Here is a 19,079-nt window from a genome sequence, read left to right as displayed (position 1 = left end):
AATACTGTGTATACGTTTCAAAATGTGAAATAATTGATCTGGTGATGCCTTTTAAACATTTGTATTCAATGAAATTGATTGCCTGGAACTTCTTAAGCTTCTAAGTAATACATTCCTATGTAAGCCAAAGCACTGTGGATATTTTTGGTCTCTGCATGTGTATTAGGGGAAAGTCACTCACTTTTGTTGCTCTCAAGTCTTGAGTGAGGATGGTGAGTGGCAATACCCTAAACATGAGTGGCAATACCCCAACATGTTGCAAGACAATGGTATAAATGCACAGTTTCGATTAATTAATGTTGGGCCTAGCATCATAATAGTATTAAATCAATTGAAACTGAATAGCATAATTTATACCACATCTTGTTTAATAATTAAGATTTACATGATAGTCAATATTGAACTGCTTCCTTGTATATTTGCATGTTTCAAAATGAATAAATCTTGAATTGTCTTCATTTTTATTCTATACAGATATGCCGATGCAAGTGCCCAATTGCAATGTCCCTCCCATCATTGCACTGCTGGACATGGTCATGTCACTAATCATACTTTTTAAGGACAATGTAATTCAAGAACATGAGCTACGCCAATGTATTTTGGACATTTTGAATAATTTGGAGTGCGACTTCGAATTTGAGCCTGCACAGTAAGACATGTAAAATGTCCTAACATTTTTCTTCAGTTCCAGATCTGTGTTTAATTTCCTTTACATATTACAAAATGCCACACAAAAGTAAGAACGTTTTGCTACAATACGACCGATCACAGATTCCAATTGCTTTGCAAAAAATACAAATGAAAGAAATGACAATCAGAGGTGCAAGTAGACAATACGGCATCCCATATTCAACTTTGAGAGACAGGACTGCCGGAAGAATACCCGCAAATGCCCATCCAGGCATTTCAACAGTGTTAACAAAATACGAAGAAGACAATCTCACAGAATACATTATAAAGTGTGCGGATATGGGGGTGGGGAAAAGCATGCAACAAGTCAAAGAGATGGCGGCGATGATCGTTCACAAAGATCCACATAGGTCGCACGTTGCAGAATTATGGGCAACAAAAATGCAGGCTGGGAATGATTGGTATTATGCATTCCTCAAGAGACATCCTCAGTTGTCTTTAAGAACCCCAGAAAAACTTAGCCAGGTGAGAGCAAAGATGACAAATGAAGCGGTGTTGACAAGATTTTATGACACTTTGTGGAGCCCTACTTATCTGACCAAACACCTTCATGTGTCTTTAATGCAGATGAAGTTGGCATGCCACTTGATTTCAAGCCACACAAGGTGGTGGCTTTAAAGAAAACCCGTTCCCTCTATAGTCTGAATAGTGGGGACAAAACCCAGGTCACAGTCTTAGCATGTGGAAATGCTGCTGGCAACATGATTCCTCCTGCAGTAATATTCCCAGGCAAAAGGGTCAATAATGTCCTTGTAGAGAGTGCCCCACAGGGTTGGTATGTGCAATTCACAGAGAGCGGTTGGATCAGATCAGTTGCATTTGAGAAATGGTTTGGTAATTTGTTCATTCCATACATCAACAAGCATGTACGACCACACAACAAAGAACAGAAGGTTGTACTGATCCTTGATGGACACAAATCACATGAGACTTTGAGAACATTGAAAGAAGCTCAAGAAAACTATGTTGATATAATCTGCCTGCCTCCTAATACAACTCATTTGCTCCAGCCTCTCGACATTACTTTCTTTAAATCACTTAAATGCCATTGGAATCGTGAGAATGAAGCATATTGCAGGGAGAACCACGGGGAGTTCGTTAAAAAGGGAAGTTTCATGAAGGTGTTCCAGAAGTCTTGGGATAAGTGTTGCCAAAAGACAGGAGTAGTCAGCAATGGTTTCAAACGAGTCGGCATTGCCCCATACAAGAGACTCACACTGGGTGATATTCAAAGTGACAAAATTCTGTTCCCATCTGCAGGACTGAACACTCCGCTACAAACAACTAGTCCAGTTGTTTCAGCTAGCACTAGCGAGTCAGAGTTACATGTAGTAGAGGCTCCTCCTGAAACTAACCAGACAGGGTCCAATATAGTTGTTTCAGCTAGCACTAGCGAGTCAGAGTTAGTAGAGTCTCCTCCTGAAACTAACCAGAAAGGTTCAAATAGTCCAGTTGTTTCAGCTAGCACTAGCGAGTCAGAGTTAGTAGAGTCTCCTCCTGAAACTAACCAGAAAGGTTCAAATAGTCCAGTTGTTTCAGCTAGCACTAGCGAGTCAGAGTTAGTAGAGTCTCCTCCTGAAACTAACCAGAAAGGTTCAAATAGTCCAGTTGTTTCAGCTAGCACTAGCGAGTCAGAGTTAGTAGAGTCTCCTCCTGAAACTAACCAGAAAGGTTCAAATAGTCCAGTTGTTTCAGCTAGCACTAGCAAGTCAGAGTTAGTAGAGGCTCCTCCTGAAACTAACCAGACTGCAGGGTCAAATAGTCCACGTGTTTCAGCTAGCACTAGCGAGTCAGAGTTAGTAGAGGCTCCTCCTGAAACTAACCAGACAGGGTTAAATAGTCCACATGTTTCAGCTAGCACTAGCGAGTCAGAGTTCTTTGACTTGGTGTTTGAAACATTGCCTGTAGTCCCAGCTAGAATCAATACTTCTCCAGGATATTCATTTGACATTGAGATTTCACCTGATTCTGTAACAATGTCATCATGTCTGGAATTGTTCAATAACATTAATGAATCGCTAGGAAATTCAGTCCCTCCTGAACTTGATAAGACGCAAATTCTCTCATCAGAAGAGTCACTAGCTCCTGCTACTAATGCTCACCAGACAGAAGTTGAGTCTGATGAATCCCCAGGAACTGCTGCTCATACTGAAGCTCACCAAGTGGATGCACACTTGAACACCATCTTCAAACTGCCATCATTTACTCATGCTCCAAAGCGTGTGAGAAAAACAAATCCATATTGTAGGGTGTTGACATCAAATGAGGTTATCCTTGAAAAAGAAAGGATGATGGATCAGGAGCTAGAAAAGCTGAGAATCAGGAAAGAAAAGGAAGAAAGGAAAGCAAAAGTTGCCAAAGAAAAAGTTGAAAAGGCAAATGAAAAGCTGAGAATCAGAAAAGAAAAGGAAGAAAAGAAAGCAAAAGCTGCCAAAGAAAAATTCCAAAAGGCAAAAGAAAAAGCCAAAACTAAAAAAATGCAAGCAGCTAAAAAGGCCAGAGAAAAGGCCAAAACTAAACAACTGCAGGTAGCCAAAAAGGCAACAGAAAATGCCAAATCAAAGAAACTGAAGGCAGTCAAAAATGCAAAAGGAAATGCCAAATCTAAGAAAAAACAAACAGCCAAAAAACTACAGGAAGGCAAAAGACAAAGCCAAAACTAAAAAAATGCAAGCAGCTAAAAGGCCAGAGAAAAGGCCAAAACTAAACAACTGCAGGTAGCCAAAAAGGCAACAGAAAATGCCAAATCAAAGAAACTGAAGGCAGTCAAAAATGCAAAAGGAAATGCCAAATCTAAGAAAAAACAAACAGCCAAAAAACTACAGGAAGACAGCAAACAAACATGGCAAAAAAATTAAGTTTGCAAACAATGATATCATTTTTGGTTGTTCAATAGTTTCCTTTCACAGATCTGGCATTTTTTTATTATTATTTGTTTTTATTTGTTTGCATTTTTAATATTTTTTTTATTTGTGGCTATTTTTGGTACTAAATTTTCATTTCCAGTTGCATTTTTTTTTGTCTGAGAGAACAAAAACGGTAAATACTGATTTTAAAACTATTGTTTAAAAGTTAAGTTATTGATTGTTGTTATATATTTAATGTTGTTGATCATGTAGAACATCTGAAATGTAAAAAAAAAATGAAAATAATGTTGTAATCATGTTTAACACTCTAAAAAGAATCGTGAAAGTTATTGATTGTTGTTATATAGGCTAATTACTGTTCTTGATCATGCAGAACACCTGAAATGAAAAAAAAATGAAAAATAATGTTACTAGTCATGTAAAACACTCTAAATGAGCCGCATTGAGTGCCTGTACACATGGTAAATATTCCTGAATTAAAGAGTGGTAATATGACAATAACATTATTTATTTTACTACTGATTTTTTTAAAAAGATCATAAGTGAGTGACCATACCCATCTCCATAATATTTATTTTACTTCTGATTTTTTTTAAATCATGAGTGAGTGACCATACCCATATCCAAATATTGAGACTTTTTACAAAGTCTGGTCAAAATCATTTGAAATGAAGTATCCTCTCACCAAATGTTGCTTTCCATATAAAAAAAATAAACAATCAGAAAATAAACTTTACACTAAAACAACTTCTTAGCAGACATAAATGTATTTTCGACACAGTATTTTCATAATAACTTTTTCGTATTTACTATCAGTATGTTATACTATTTGGGTATACTCACTCACCTGACAGTAAAAAAAAAACACCTTTTTTTGTTGTGAGTGACTTTCCCCATTAGTGAGTGACAATACCCCTACGAACAGGGCTAGACTCTTAACACGTTTTATTGGTTTTGTAGCATGTTCACAGTATATTTACTATGGGCAGAAGATGAAATCTTTGTTAAAGACTAATACGCAACTATCTAGAGACCTGCGCATAGAGCACATGTGAGTGAGGACACCCAAATATGCCCTGCAAGATCACAACTGAGTGAGAATACCCAAAATCACCCTATCCGAGTTAGAAATCCTTAGCAACGAACATAAATTTGAACATGCGGGTATTTTGCGGGGGGCTTTGGGGGCGCCAGCCCCCCGGGGGTAAAAAAGGGGCGGCGAAAAAGAGAAAAACGAAAAGAAAAAAGGGAGAGGAGGCAGAGAAAAGAAAGAAAGAAAGAAAGAGGAAAGAAAGAAAGGAAAGAAAGAAAGAGAGAAAGAAGAAAGAAAGAAAGAAAAAAGAAAAAAAAGAAAGAAAGAAAGAAAGAGAAAGAAAGAAAGAAAGAAAGAAAGAAAGAAAGAAAGAAAGAAAGAAAGAAAGAAAGAAAGAAAGAAAGAAAGAAAGAAAGAAAAAAAAACCGGCCTGAGTTATGGGTGGGGCGGCACATATAAGGAGGCTCCTTGTAATCAGCACTGAGAAGAAAAGATGAGGGATAGGGGCGGCTTGTAGGGCGGCACATATCAAGTACGAGATGTAACCAGTCAGGAGAAAAGGGGAGATAGAGCGGCTTGTAGCTAACCAACCATGATGGAGAGATAGAGGGGCGGCACATACCAGGAATGCAGATAGAGGGCGGCTTGTAGCCAACCAACCTTGATAGAGAGATAGAGGGGCGGCATATACCAGGAATGCAGATAGAGGGCGGCTTGCAGCCAACCAACCATGATAGAGAGATAGAAGGGCGACACATACCAGGAATGCAGATAGAGGGCGGCTTGTAGCCAACCAACCATGATAGAGAGATAGAGGGGCGGCACATACCAGGAATACAGACAGAGGGCGCGGCGGCTTGTAGCCAACCATGATAGAGAGATAGAGGGGCGGTAGGGGCCTACATACCAGGAATGCAGATAGAGGTCGGCTTGTAGCCAACCAACCATGATAGAGAGATAGAGGGGCGGCACATACCAGGAACGCAGATAGAGGGCGGCTTGTAGCCAACCAACCATGATAGAGAGATAGAGGGCGGTACATACAAGGAATGCAGATAGAGGTCGGCTTGTAGCCAACCAACCATGATAGAGAGATAGAGGGGCGGCACATACCAGGAACGCAGATAGAGGGCGGCTTGTAGCCAGCCAACCAACCATGATAGAGAGATAGAGGGCGGTACATACAAGGAATGCAGATAGAGGGCGGCTTGTAGCCAACCAACCATGATAGAGAGATAGAGGGGCGGTACATACCAGGAATGCAAATAGAGGCGGCTTGTAGCCAACCAACCATGGTAGAGAGATAGAGGGGCGACACATGCCAGGAATGCAGATAGAGGCGGCTTGTAGCCAACCAACTATGATAGAGAGATGGGGGGGCGGCACATACCAGGAATGCAGACAGAGGGTGGCTTGTAGCCAACCAACCATGATAGAGAGATAGAGGGGCGGCACATACCAGGAATGCAGCCAGAGGGCGGCGTGTAGCCAACCAACCATGATAGAGAGATAGAGGGGCGGCACATACCAGGAATGCAGATAGAGGGCGGCTTGTAGCCAATCAACCATGATAGAGAGATAGAGGGGCGGCACATACCAGGAATGCAGATAGAGGCGGCGGCTTGTAGCCAACCAACTATGATAGAGAGATAGAGGGGCGGCACACACCAGGAATGCAGACAGAGGGCGGCTTGTAGCCAATCAACCATGATAGAGAGATAGAGGGGCGGCACATACCAGGAACGCAGATAGAGGGCGGCTTGTAGCCAGCCAACCAACCATGATAGAGAGATAGAGGGCGGTACATACAAGGAATGCAGATAGAGGGCGGCTTGTAGCCAACCAACCATGATAGAGAGATAGAGGGGCGGTACATACCAGGAATGCAAATAGAGGCGGCTTGTAGCCAACCAACCATGGTAGAGAGATAGAGGGGCGACACATGCCAGGAATGCAGATAGAGGCGGCTTGTAGCCAACCAACTATGATAGAGAGATAGAGGGGCGGCACATACCAGGAATGCAGACAGAGGGTGGCTTGTAGCCAACCAACCATGATAGAGAGATAGAGGGGCGGCACATACCAGGAATGCAGCCAGAGGGCGGCGTGTAGCCAACCAACTATGATAGAGAGATAGAGGGGCGGCACATACCAGGAATGCAGATAGAGGGCGGCTTGTAGCCAATCAACCATGATAGAGAGATAGAGGGGCGGCACATACCAGGAATGCAGATAGAGGCGGCTTGTAGCCAACCAACCATGATAGAGAGGTAGAGGGCGGCACACACCAGGAATGCAGACAGAGGGCGGCTTGTAGCCAATCAACCATGATAGAGAGATAGATTCCCAGGAACGCAGATAGAGGGCGGCTTGTAGCCAACCAACTATGATAGAGAGATAGTGGGGCGGCACATACCAGGAATGCAGATAGAGGGCGGCTTGTAGCCAATCAACCATGATATAGATTTATAGAGGCGGCACATACCAGGAATGCAGATAGAGGCGGCTTGTAGCCAACCAACTATGATAGAGAGATAGAGGGGCGGCACACACCAGGAATGCAGACAGAGGGCGGCTTGTAGCCAATCAACCATGATAGAGAGATAGAGGGGTGGCAATACCAGGAATGCAGATAGAGGGCGGCTTGCAGCCAACCAACCATGATAGAGAGATAGAAGGGCGACACATACCAGGAATGCAGATAGAGGGCGGCTTGTAGCCAACCAACCATGATAGAGAGATAGAGGGGCGGCACATACCAGGAATGCAGACAGAGGGCGCGGCGGCTTGTAGCCAACCATGATAGAGAGATAGAGGGGCGGTAGGGGCCTACATACCAGGAATGCAGATAGAGGTCGGCTTGTAGCCAACCAACCATGATAGAGAGATAGAGGGCGGCACATACCAGGAACGCAGATAGAGGGCGGCTTGTAGCCAACCAACCATGATAGAGAGATAGAGGGCGGTACATACAAGGAATGCAGATAGAGGTCGGCTTGTAGCCAACCAACCATGATAGAGAGATAGAGGGGCGGCACATACCAGGAACGCAGATAGAGGGCGGCTTGTAGCCAGCCAACCAACCATGATAGAGAGATAGAGGGCGGTACATACAAGGAATGCAGATAGAGGGCGGCTTGTAGCCAACCAACCATGATAGAGAGATAGAGGGCGGTACATACCAGGAATGCAAATAGAGGCGGCTTGTAGCCAACCAACCATGGTAGAGAGATAGAGGGCGACACATGCCAGGAATGCAGATAGAGGCGGCTTGTAGCCAACCAACTATGATAGAGAGATCTAGGGGCGGCACATACCAGGAATGCAGACAGAGGGTGGCTTGTAGCCAACCAACCATGATAGAGAGATAGAGGGGCGGCACATACCAGGAATGCAGCCAGAGGGCGGCGTGTAGCCAACCAACTATGATAGAGAGATAGAGGGGCGGCACATACCAGGAATGCAGATAGAGGGCGGCTTGTAGCCAATCAACCATGATAGAGAGATAGAGGGGCGGCACATACCAGGAATGCAGATAGAGGCGGCTTGTAGCCAACCAACTATGATAGAGAGATAGAGGGCGGCACACACCAGGAATGCAGACAGAGGGCGGCTTGTAGCCAATCAACCATGATAGAGAGATAGAGGGGCCGCACATACCAGGAACGCAGATAGAGGGCGGCTTGTAGCCAACCAACTATGATAGAGAGATAGAGGGGCGGCACATACCAGGAATGCAGATAGAGGGCGGCTTGTAGCCAACCAACCATGATAGAGAGATAGAGGGGCGGCACATACCAGGAATGCAGCCAGAGGGCGGCGTGTAGCCAACCAACTATGATAGAGAGATAGAGGGCGGCACATACCAGGAATGCAGATAGAGGGCGGCTTGTAGCCAATCAACCATGATAGAGGGAGTGGGGGGCGGCACATACCAGGAATGCAGATAGAGGCGGCTTGTAGCCAACCAACTATGATAGAGAGATAGAGGGCGGCACACACCAGGAATGCAGACAGAGGGCGGCTTGTAGCCAATCAACCATGATAGAGAGATAGAGGGGCGGCACATACCAGGAACGCAGATAGAGGGCGGCTTGTAGCCAACCAACTATGATAGAGAGATAGAGGGGCGGCACATACCGGGAATGCAGATAGAGGGCGGCTTGTAGCCAACCAACCATGATAGAGAGATAGAGGGGCGGCACATACCAGGAATGCAGATAGAGGCGGCTTGTAGCCAACCAACTATGATAGAGAGATAGAGGGGCGGCACACACCAGGAATGCAGACAGAGGGCGGCTTGTAGCCAATCAACCATGATAGAGAGATAGAGGGGTGGCAATACCAGGAATGCAGATAGAGAGCGGCTTGTAGCCAGCCTCAACCATGATAGAGAGATAAATGGGCGGCACATACTTGGAACGCAGATTCGCAGGGGGGGGGAGAACGCAGGGAGGGGGGAGATAAAAACGCTTGTCAGTCACATATAAATGGCGGCACGTCGTGATTCTTAGTGGAAAACGGTATATCACGCTGTTTAACTATGGGCCTGCACTGTGACACATAGAAGGAGGGTGGCTTGTGGGCGGCACTACATAAAAGTAAGGTGGCTTATGGGGCGGCACATACAAGGAAGATGGCTTATAACCAGGAATAAAGCAGATGAAGAAGAGAAAACCGCATGTATATGGTGGCTTTCAACAGTGGTGTAACGACGGTGGCAGAGGGGGCACGTTCCCTTGGCGCCACCCTTAGGGGCGCCGAATTGACCAATTCAACATCGATTCTGCGCCCCTCCTGGCGATAAAAGTCAAAATTTTCGCACGCTTCTCGCGCATTTGAACACAAATTAATGGGAAAGATCAATTGACGATATTCAACTTCATTATAACCAAAATTAATGAGTGATAGGTCCTATTTGTGCACATTTTTGCGCGCTCCGCGGGCATTTGTTTCAAGGATTGGGGAGGGCTCCATTGTGTATCCTTAGCCCTGGGCGCCAAACCCCCTAGCTATGCCACTGGCTTTCAACTAGCACTGAGAGAAGAGGGGAGAAGGAGAGGAAAATTAACGCCATGCATGACCATTCCTTAACTAAGGGAGACAACAGGGAACTTGCCGCCCTGCGTTGGGTTCAGTGCCTCTTTAATTGATTTTGAGCCCGCGTCCAAGCAGTGAAAATCCAAATTTCGACAAAACTAATCATTATGAAAGATTGTTTTACGGCCGGCAAAATTCAGAGGGTCAGCACAAAACCGAATAAACGCATGATCAGATACAGTGCCCCTCGATGGATTTTGAGCCCCTTCCAAGCAGTAAAAATCAAAATTATTGCGCGCTTCGCGCGAATTTCAACAAAACTGATTATTTTGCTTTGATCATTAAAACTAAGAGAGTAAAAAGGAACGTGCAGCCGGTGTTGGAATCAGCACCCGTCGGTGGATTTTGAGCACCTTCCATGATGCAAGCTGCAAAAATGTTTCCGCACCACTTGCGAATTTAAAAACTAAACCTTATGAAAGACAGTTTTTTCAAAGTCAAGATTTTCAGAGGGTAACAAAAATCATATAGCCCCATGCCATTAGCGTTGCATGGAAGTCAATTATATAAACCTAAAAAGTGCCAATTATTCCACTTCTGTTTAGCTTCAATCATGGTAAATTTTTCTGGCGCTTCGAGCGCATTTGTACCATAAACTAATTGTGTCACTGAAAGGCTCTGGATTCACTGTACTTCAAGACATTTTCCAACCCACCCATGTTAAAAAGAAATCTACGCCACTGTCCATAGAGCAGGGTGGCAAGTCAGTACCCTCCCTGTTCATTCGAGAGAAATGTTGTGACAATTTATGATTTGCATCTTCCTTTTGGTCTATTTTAGACCCAAACTTAAGCCAAACAATTTGGAACATTTAGTATTAAAATGCCAGATTGGATCGCGCTTCTTGGCAAACCCATTCTGTGAGTAGATCTGTGAGGCGCCCCACTGGAAATTCTTTTTTTTTCATCTCAAACTTGAACACAATCACGAATCCCAAAAAGGAGAGTCATAATTCCATCCTTTCTATTATGTAAATCATTAATATGAGTGCTATATGCAGCTCCTCTGATGCCTGTAATAAGCATAAAACTCATGAGCTGGATCAAAACACCGGGACTAAATTTACCAAATGTTGTAAAACGCCTATACATCTTCCTTTGGCACAATTGTCCTCAATTGTGTTCATTTTAGCATTGAAACTGCAATTTTTCGCGCGCTTCGCGCGCACTTGCCCTCTGAGTAGGCCTAGTAAATCAGTGGGATGATTTAGGAATTTCGGCCCCTGGCTCGGTGACTCCGATCATGCCGACATCCCTTTTGAATTTTTAGCATTGAAATAGCAAATTTCTGCGCGCTACGCGCGCACTTTTCCAAAATTTCCCGGTAAAGGAATTATGGGGACAGCTTGGAAAAAACTTGGGTTACAGATGTGGGGAGGGGTATCTTCTATTTGATGGGCCAGAGGTGGCACTCATGTTGCGCAGGGACCAGCAAAAGGACATCACTCCTCAGACAACCAACCCCCTGTGAATGAATAAACAAGTGAAAAGCAAAATTGTCCAACTTCGGAGGGAGAAAATCCACCCTCAGACTTGTCAGACACCCCTGCATGGCAAAATTGTACAATTTCGGAGGGAGGACATCCACGCTCAGACACCCCTTCCCCTGCGTATGGTTAAACAAGTAAAAACGATGCACCAAACGGGTTCAATTTGGACCTTCATTTAGCAAAATTTTCCAACTTGGCAGGGGGAACATCCCCCTCAGACACCTTCCCCCCTGGTTCAACAAGTGAAAAATTATACCCCAGATGGCTTCAATTTGGAACTTCATTTGGCAAAATTTTCCAACTTCGGAGGGGGATCCTCCTCAGACACTCCCCTGCTATTGGGTAAACAACTTTGAAATTATACATCAAATGACTTCAATTTGGACCTTTAATTGGCAAAATATTCCTGCTTCGGAGGAGGGGAAATATCTCCCTCAGACACCCCTCCAGCTTATGGATAAACAAGTAAAAAGTGATGCACCAAACGGTTTCAATTTGGACCTTCATTTGCAACATTTTATGAGGGGGGAACATCTCTCAGACACCCTTTGCCTGTGGATAAACAAGTGAAAAATGATGCACAAAATGGCTTCAATTTGGACCATCATTTACCAAAACTTTCCAACTTCTGAGCAGACAACCTAATACGTATAGATAAACAAGTGGCCGTTTTCTCTTCTCTTTAGAACACAAAATCAGTTTTGGTCCACGAATTGCTTCATTTGGGCCTTCATTTTCCCTTTTCTAAGTATAATTTTACAATATAATAGTGTCAAAATCGTCCACCAAATGTTTTTGTTCCAAATTCTTAGGAGGTAACATTCCCCTCAGACTTCCCAAATATTCGTGTGTGTGTGTGTGTGTGTGTGGGGGGGTGTCGGGGGGGGGTAGGGCGGCATCCTGTATCTTTTCTCCAGGGCGGCACAAACCATCTCAGCCCCCAGGGTAAGGGCCTTCTAGATACGCCACTGTTCATTACTCGTTGACTGCCGATAAACGTCCCAATAAATCGGACTTAGTCACCGGTCAGTTCTCATGATAGATTTCCATGGCTAACGATGGTTAACTATGAAAACATGTTAAAGGACATCAAGAAAATTTTCTAAGTTATTTATTTTGAGCTCTTTCGAGTATCGACGAGTAATTCTGTAGATTTAGGTTTTGTCTGTGACTGCTATGTGAGGCCGTCGTAGGTCGTACGGGGCTCAAACTCGGTGGGTGGGTGTAGCTCTGTCCTGGCAAGAAGAAGTTTATGTTCGTTAAGTCATCCGACCCCGGGGCCCCCCTCCCAGGGGTCATTTGAGTTCAAATGACTAAAACTGTCATATGGGCATGAAACTAGGTCGTACGAGGCTCAAACTCGGTGGGTGAGTCGGCGTCCACCGAGATCTACACTCGTTCCCGTCACGTCGCTCTTCCGATCTCTCTCAGGTCGCGGTAGGGGTCATTTGAGGTCAAATGACTAAAAACTGTCATATGGGCATGAAACTAGGTCGTACGAGGCTCAAACTCGGTGGGTGGGTGTAGTTCTGTCCTGGCAAGAAGAAGTTTATGTTCGTTAAGTCATCCGACCCCGTGGCCCCCTCCCAGGGGTCATTTGAGGTCAAATGACTAAAAACTGTCATATGGGCATGAAACTAGGTCGTACGGGGCTCAAACTCGGTGGGTGGGTATAGTTCTGTGCTGGCAAGAAGATGTTTATGTTCGTTAAGTCATCTGACCACGGGGCCCCCTCCCAGGGGTCATCTAAGGTCAAATTAGTAAAAACTCATATATGGGCATGAAACTTGGTAGGTACAGTCAACATTTAGAGTTTAAGTTTAGGTCATTTTGGGGTCATCCAATGTCACCCTGGGGTCATCTGAGGTCAAATGACTAAAAACTGTCATATGGGCATGAAACTTGGTGGGTACAGTCAACATTTAGAGACAAATTTTTGGAAGGTCATTTTGGGGGTCGCCAGGGTCATCTGAGGTCAAATTAGTAAAATTGTCATATGGGCATGTCACCATCAGCCTGGTAATCGCACCCAGCCGAGAACCGCCAAATATGGGTAACCGCCTAGTCTATTTTAAAACTGATGCATCAATGACTATGTTCATCATGTCATATAGAGGCCTTGCATGCGACGTATCATCCCGTAAATATGGCGGACTACTCAAATGCATTCAACAACAGCATGATTGCAATCTACCGTGACAGTTCGTCTCACACACATAATCCTGTACTACGATCAAATAGGTTGATGACAACATTTGATTGAATGGACTGCACTCCGCCATAACTACGGTGAAGGACACCGGTTGAAAACCTTTGTTTGGAGCCAATCAATAATTTCATGCAGGGCCTCTATTGTATCATTCTCACATAGATATAGAAATACTAAATTCGTTCACTATCTATATTTTTACTTCTAGTAGAGCTCCAATCTAAGGGTTAAAGTTATGTTTTAGGTTAGGTTAGGATTTTTTTAAAGTACCCAGTAGAGTGAACCTTATGGTACAAATGCGCGCGAAAATTTTAGCATAGGCCTATTGAAACTAAACTGGTGAAATATGGGACAAAAGTGGAATAAATTCGCGCAAAGCGCTAAAAATGGCATTTTGTGGCTATAAAATGGCCAAATATGAGGTTAATTTCGACACAAACCAATACACAGGCGTCAATATGGGGGGGTGATTATATTGACCATCCCCTGGCAAAATATTGTGGCATTTATCCCCCCGATCTACGCCTATGTAATTTAGAGCCCTCTGACTCCATCGGTCTCCTCTCCCTCTCCCCCCGTCCTTCCTTTTTTCTTCCTCCCGGAAACTCTAAGTAATAGGCACAAAGGACCAATATGCGATACGTAATCTATTTCCTCTTCTTTCTTTATCTAACCTCCTTGGGCCTACGTATTATTATTAGTACTGATATATCATACGCTGGCGAAATTACGTAATTAATCGGATTAATTAACATACTGAGCAATAGGTGAAAACAATTTTGACAAAAGGAGTTGTCCTTGTCAATTTGTAGACATGTACTTTTGATTATTTACATAGCTTCTTCTCCAATCACTGTGTAAACATCCATCCAAAAATCTGATTGCTATTATTATATGGATGAATGGACATATCACAAAACGATTGCTTATCTCAATAGGGCATGTACTTAAGCATTTTTTTAACTGACCGGCGTTATTGGGCGTTTTATCGGAGGTCACCGAGTAATGCCGAAGATCAAAATCGATTTTATGTATTGTGTATGTATCATAGGACGCTCGTATTAATTGTCTCTATGCGCTTGAGAATTCAACAATATAAATAATGGTAGCTCTATTATAATACACATTAATGTTTTACGCAGATAAAATTCCAAAATATAATATGTTTTCTGCCTTTGCTTGTCACGTGGTAGGCCTATGTTGAAGTTGCGATTATATTTTTAAATACGTTTCAGATGAATAACAATAAGACAAGTGGCCGAGTGGTCTAAGGCGCTAGGCTCATAGAGTACTAAGCGTTGCGCCGTGAGTTCGAACCCCGCCTCTGCCAATCTTTAAAAGAAGTAAATTAAAATTTGACTTTTTTTAATTTCATATTTGGGAAATGTGACTGGGAGAATTTATGTATGGTGTGGAGTGGTGTGATAGGGCATGTACTTTAACTGGCCGGCGCGGTCCGGTGACTAAGTCTTTATTGGGCGTTTTATCGGCAGTCAACGAGTAATGGAAGGTATGTCAAACGTGAAAATCATGAATTCTAAAGACACGATGGGACAAACTGGAAATCAAGGAGAGAATTGTAAAGATATTTTCACTCCAATTTATTTGTAAATTGCCCAAGATGATTGTCTACACATAATACGATACATTTTCAAATCAAAGTTTTCCGCGGGAAAGGTATTAGCATACCCAAGAGTACGACGGCCATTTTTGCGTACTTTGACCTTTAACTGAAAACGCGCATGTTGGCCCTCCGACTGATAGGCCGAATGCAACGCTATAAAGAAATGCTAAAATGACGAAGCTGACCAAAATTTAAAACGGCACTTATATAGCAAAGATTATCAGGAACATGAAGCGAAAAATTAAGAAACAAAAATGCAAAACATGATTGATATTTAAAAAAACGACGATGATTCAGTACGCAAGAAATTATCTTTTGTCTTTAATATATAAACCCGCCGTAATTGCTATCTTAGATACTCGAAAAAGAAAAGGAAAAATTATTAAACATAAAGAAAAAAATATATATACGATAAGATATTTATAACAGATTTCGCTGGATGTATTAATTATCTTCTTCGTAGGCCCTAAATGCTATCTTCAGAAGATAGCAAGCAAAGCAAAAAAAGAAAAGAAAAATAATAATATTTAAAAAAAAAGAAGTGCTAAAATGACGAAGCTGACCAAAATTTAAAAGGGCGCTTATACAGCAAAGATTATGAGGAACGTGAAGAAAAAAAATTAAGATTGCTATCTTCAGTAGATAGTCAAAAAAGAAAGAGAAAAGAAAAATCATTAAACATAAAGAAATAAATATATATATATATATCCGATACGGTATACGATATGATATTCAACAGATTCCGCTGGAGGTATTAATTATTTTCTTCGTAGGCCCTAAAGGCTATCTTCAGAAAATAGGAAGCAAAGCAAAAAAACATGAAAAATAATAATATTCCAAAAAACGTTGCTTAATACGCGTTGTAGATGATGATTCAGTACGGCTCGCGGTTATACTAATTGACCGTGAGCTTAGAAAAAAAGCAGATAGGCCGAATGCAAAGTTATAAAGAAATGCTAAAAAGACGAAGCTGACCAAAAACTATGAGGAACGTGATGGGAAAAAAATAAGATGCAAAACATGAATTATAAAAACGATGATGATTCAGTACGCATGAAATTATGTTTTGTCTTATGAGCCCGCCATAATTGCTATCTTCAGTAGATAGTCAAAAAAGAAAAGAAGAAATCATTAAACATGGAGAATATAATATATAGGCCTATATTATAAGAAAATATGTTTTTAACATAATCCGCTGGAGTATTAATTATTTTCTTCGTAGGCCCTAAATGCTATTTATATCTTCAGAAGATAGCAAGCAAAGCAAAAAACATGAAAAATAATAATTGTCTAACAGGCATTCAAGATGATGATTCAGTACGGCTCGCGGTATACTAACTGACCGCGCGCTTAGAAAAAAAAAGCCAATAGGCCGAATGCAAAGCCATGACACTTGACGAAGCTGACCAAAAATTAAAACGTCAATTATCTCAATTTGGAACTGCTTCTATACATCTTTAAATCATTCTCAATTTAAGCTACTCAATACATGGATCAAATCTCCATTTGTAATTATTTTTTGCATATCTGTCTTAATCATTGTAAGCAACTCGCACCCTTTATATTTCTTGAAAAATTTACATTGAGTCTGATGTTTCTTTCCCTTCGATGTATTATGAATTCTCTGTGGTTCACGTAAGCAAATTGTATAACACATGATACGGCGAACATTAGGCCCTATACATCTTCTAATTCTTCAAATTTGAACAACCTTTTAGGGCAAAATGAAATAAAATAACAAACAAACTGCCCAGACGATCGTCGTATTTTACAGCTGATTGAGGGTGACGATACAATGTCAATAATCAATGTGGCCGTTGCTGTATTTATTTCCAAAACAAGAAATTTGAGAAATGAAAATTACGTCATTGGTAAAAAATTCAGTGCAGTTGGTTGAAATAAAATCGCTCAAATTGGTTCATATATTTTTATGCTGTATGTTTGATGATGGTCTTGAATGCTGCAGTGTTTTTGTAAATTGTAGGACTACATCCCAGGACTACATGATGAACACACTTTCACCCTCTTCAAGCTTGTACATACTACGCAGAGAAAGTTTCTCGGGGAGTTCAGACGTCATTAAACACTGATTCTCGGATAGAGTTACAATGCATCGTGGATTTTAGTATTGTAGTATTTTCTTTTAAGAAAAACACTAAAAAGTGTTTGGCTAAAAATGTAGCAAAGTAGCAAACTCGAGAAAAAAAAGCTTGATGAATGTTTTCTTTTGCGTCGTCATTCGTTCTGCTATCATATTAGGGACTCACCATTAGCTGGCTGTTTAGTTTTTATGAAAAAGAAATGTCTCCCCATAATGAGCAAAAAAATATGCTCACCTCATCAGACAAAAACTATATTTGCTCAATCTCAGAATAAAAGAAATTGCTCCACCGCAGACCAGAACAAAAATGGTGTCAAGGGTGAATCAAAATTTGTCACAGTTAGTGAAGAAAATTAATCTCATATTACTATTTTCAAATTGTCTTGTGCTTCGCGAGAATTTGATCCATTTTTCATATTTAATATTTTAGCTGAGTACGCATTTTGTTCTGTGAGCGAAAACACTTGATTTACTCTACTTCACAGATTTTCATCAAACTCCTCCAAGATCAAAAAGAAATCTAAGCCACACTCCCGTCTCGTGCAAAAAACTCACCAATTTAACCTAAAAATAATGTTTTTACAAAACGTAAAAATGGTAAAAAATATGGGAAAAAAACAAATTGTTGAAAATAGAGAAGTTTATGATTAAAAACGAAATTGTCTCACATATCGCAAAAATTGTAGGTCTTTTTAGGGAAAATGTGTATACTTTCAATACGAACGGCACAAACTTTTAAATGATCGTCGGCTTTTTCTCCAGCTACATACACTTTAAACATACACATATCATTAGATTAATTAAGTTTACTTCGAGGATTTTTTTTATCAAAAATTTAAAAAAAATGGGAACTGAGAAAATCGTCTTTTTTCGCTCATTGTTTATCCACACCTATACAGGCTATCATCCCTATAGTTGCTGGCTTGCCCTTATGATTATCATATCAACGAGAGGTATAATCAGATAAGTTGAATTATAGATGAAAATGTGGGATTGAAAATTAAATCTATATTTAAACAAATTCATAGCTTGACTTCATCAACAATATATATGAAATGTGATTGAAAATTAAGTATATATTTAAATATAATAATACATGTACCTTGACCTTTTCAACAATATATCAAAAAAGGTAAAAAGGGAAGAAATGCCAATTTGCATTAAAAATGGCTGCTTAAGCGGAGATCAAATTTCAAAATTGGTCAAATCTAGTAAAGTAAAAAAAAACCCTTATCAATGTATTCCTCTCATTATTGGGATTCAGAAAAGGCGTAGTTTGATCTATCTCCGACGCACAGTTCTTGAGTTACATGTAGACATAAAGGTCAAATGTCAAATTTTCGGTTCTATGGGTGAAAAAAATGCTCCGATTTTGATCAAAGTCCCGGGGATCAAAGTAAAGTGGTCTCAACTAGTCCCACTCTGAATAACATTTTAAAGAAAGAATAGTTTTTTGTTACCCGAGTAACATCGCAAAATAGGTCAATGTTAACAAGATTCAACGGGTTTCGACCTTCTCGCCATTTTACCCTGCATGCAACTTATAATGGAAACCTGCATGAGATAGAGCAAACTTTATTTGGTTTAAAATGTTTTTCTAAGCGGAAAACTTGGGTAAATTCAGTTAAATATTTGATATTTATAAAGTTAAAACATTTATCTTTGTGAAATAAATCAATTTATTGCACTGACACCGACCTGAGAATAACTGTATTAGAACGATCAAGTCTTTCCAAAGCTTTAGAAGAGAATCAGAAACAAATACCTGAGTAAGCAATATAATCACCTGTGATTTGTAGTGTAACATCACCTTATACGGTATTGAAATTAAACTTCTTCAGAATATGACCACACTTATTAAAGATTATAAAATTTATTATTATTTACTTTTAATATTCATTTGATACATATTATTGCTATAATATCAACACCACACTTTGCCTTTGCGATGCTAGCAATTTAGTCA

The 19,079-nt window shown here is 41.2% G+C and overlaps 1 protein-coding gene across 1 annotated transcript; it reads left to right on the top strand.

Moving 5' to 3' along the window:
• Window positions 1–54: 54 nt before the first annotated feature.
• Window positions 55–4,109, top strand: LOC140148603 (uncharacterized). Its single transcript, XM_072170613.1, is given in 2 exon segments — window positions 55–1,269; window positions 1,272–4,109. Coding segments are annotated over 2 exon segments (2,628 nt in total). The 5' UTR covers window positions 55–723; the 3' UTR covers window positions 3,354–4,109.
• Window positions 4,110–19,079: the final 14,970 nt, after the last annotated feature.

Source organism: Amphiura filiformis, chromosome 3 (genome assembly GCF_039555335.1).
Source record: "Amphiura filiformis chromosome 3, Afil_fr2py, whole genome shotgun sequence".
In the NCBI taxonomy this organism is placed as follows: domain Eukaryota; kingdom Metazoa; phylum Echinodermata; class Ophiuroidea; order Amphilepidida; family Amphiuridae; genus Amphiura; species Amphiura filiformis.
The sequence above is the reverse complement of the archived record's forward strand: the minus strand, read 5'-3'. Positions and strand labels throughout refer to the sequence as shown.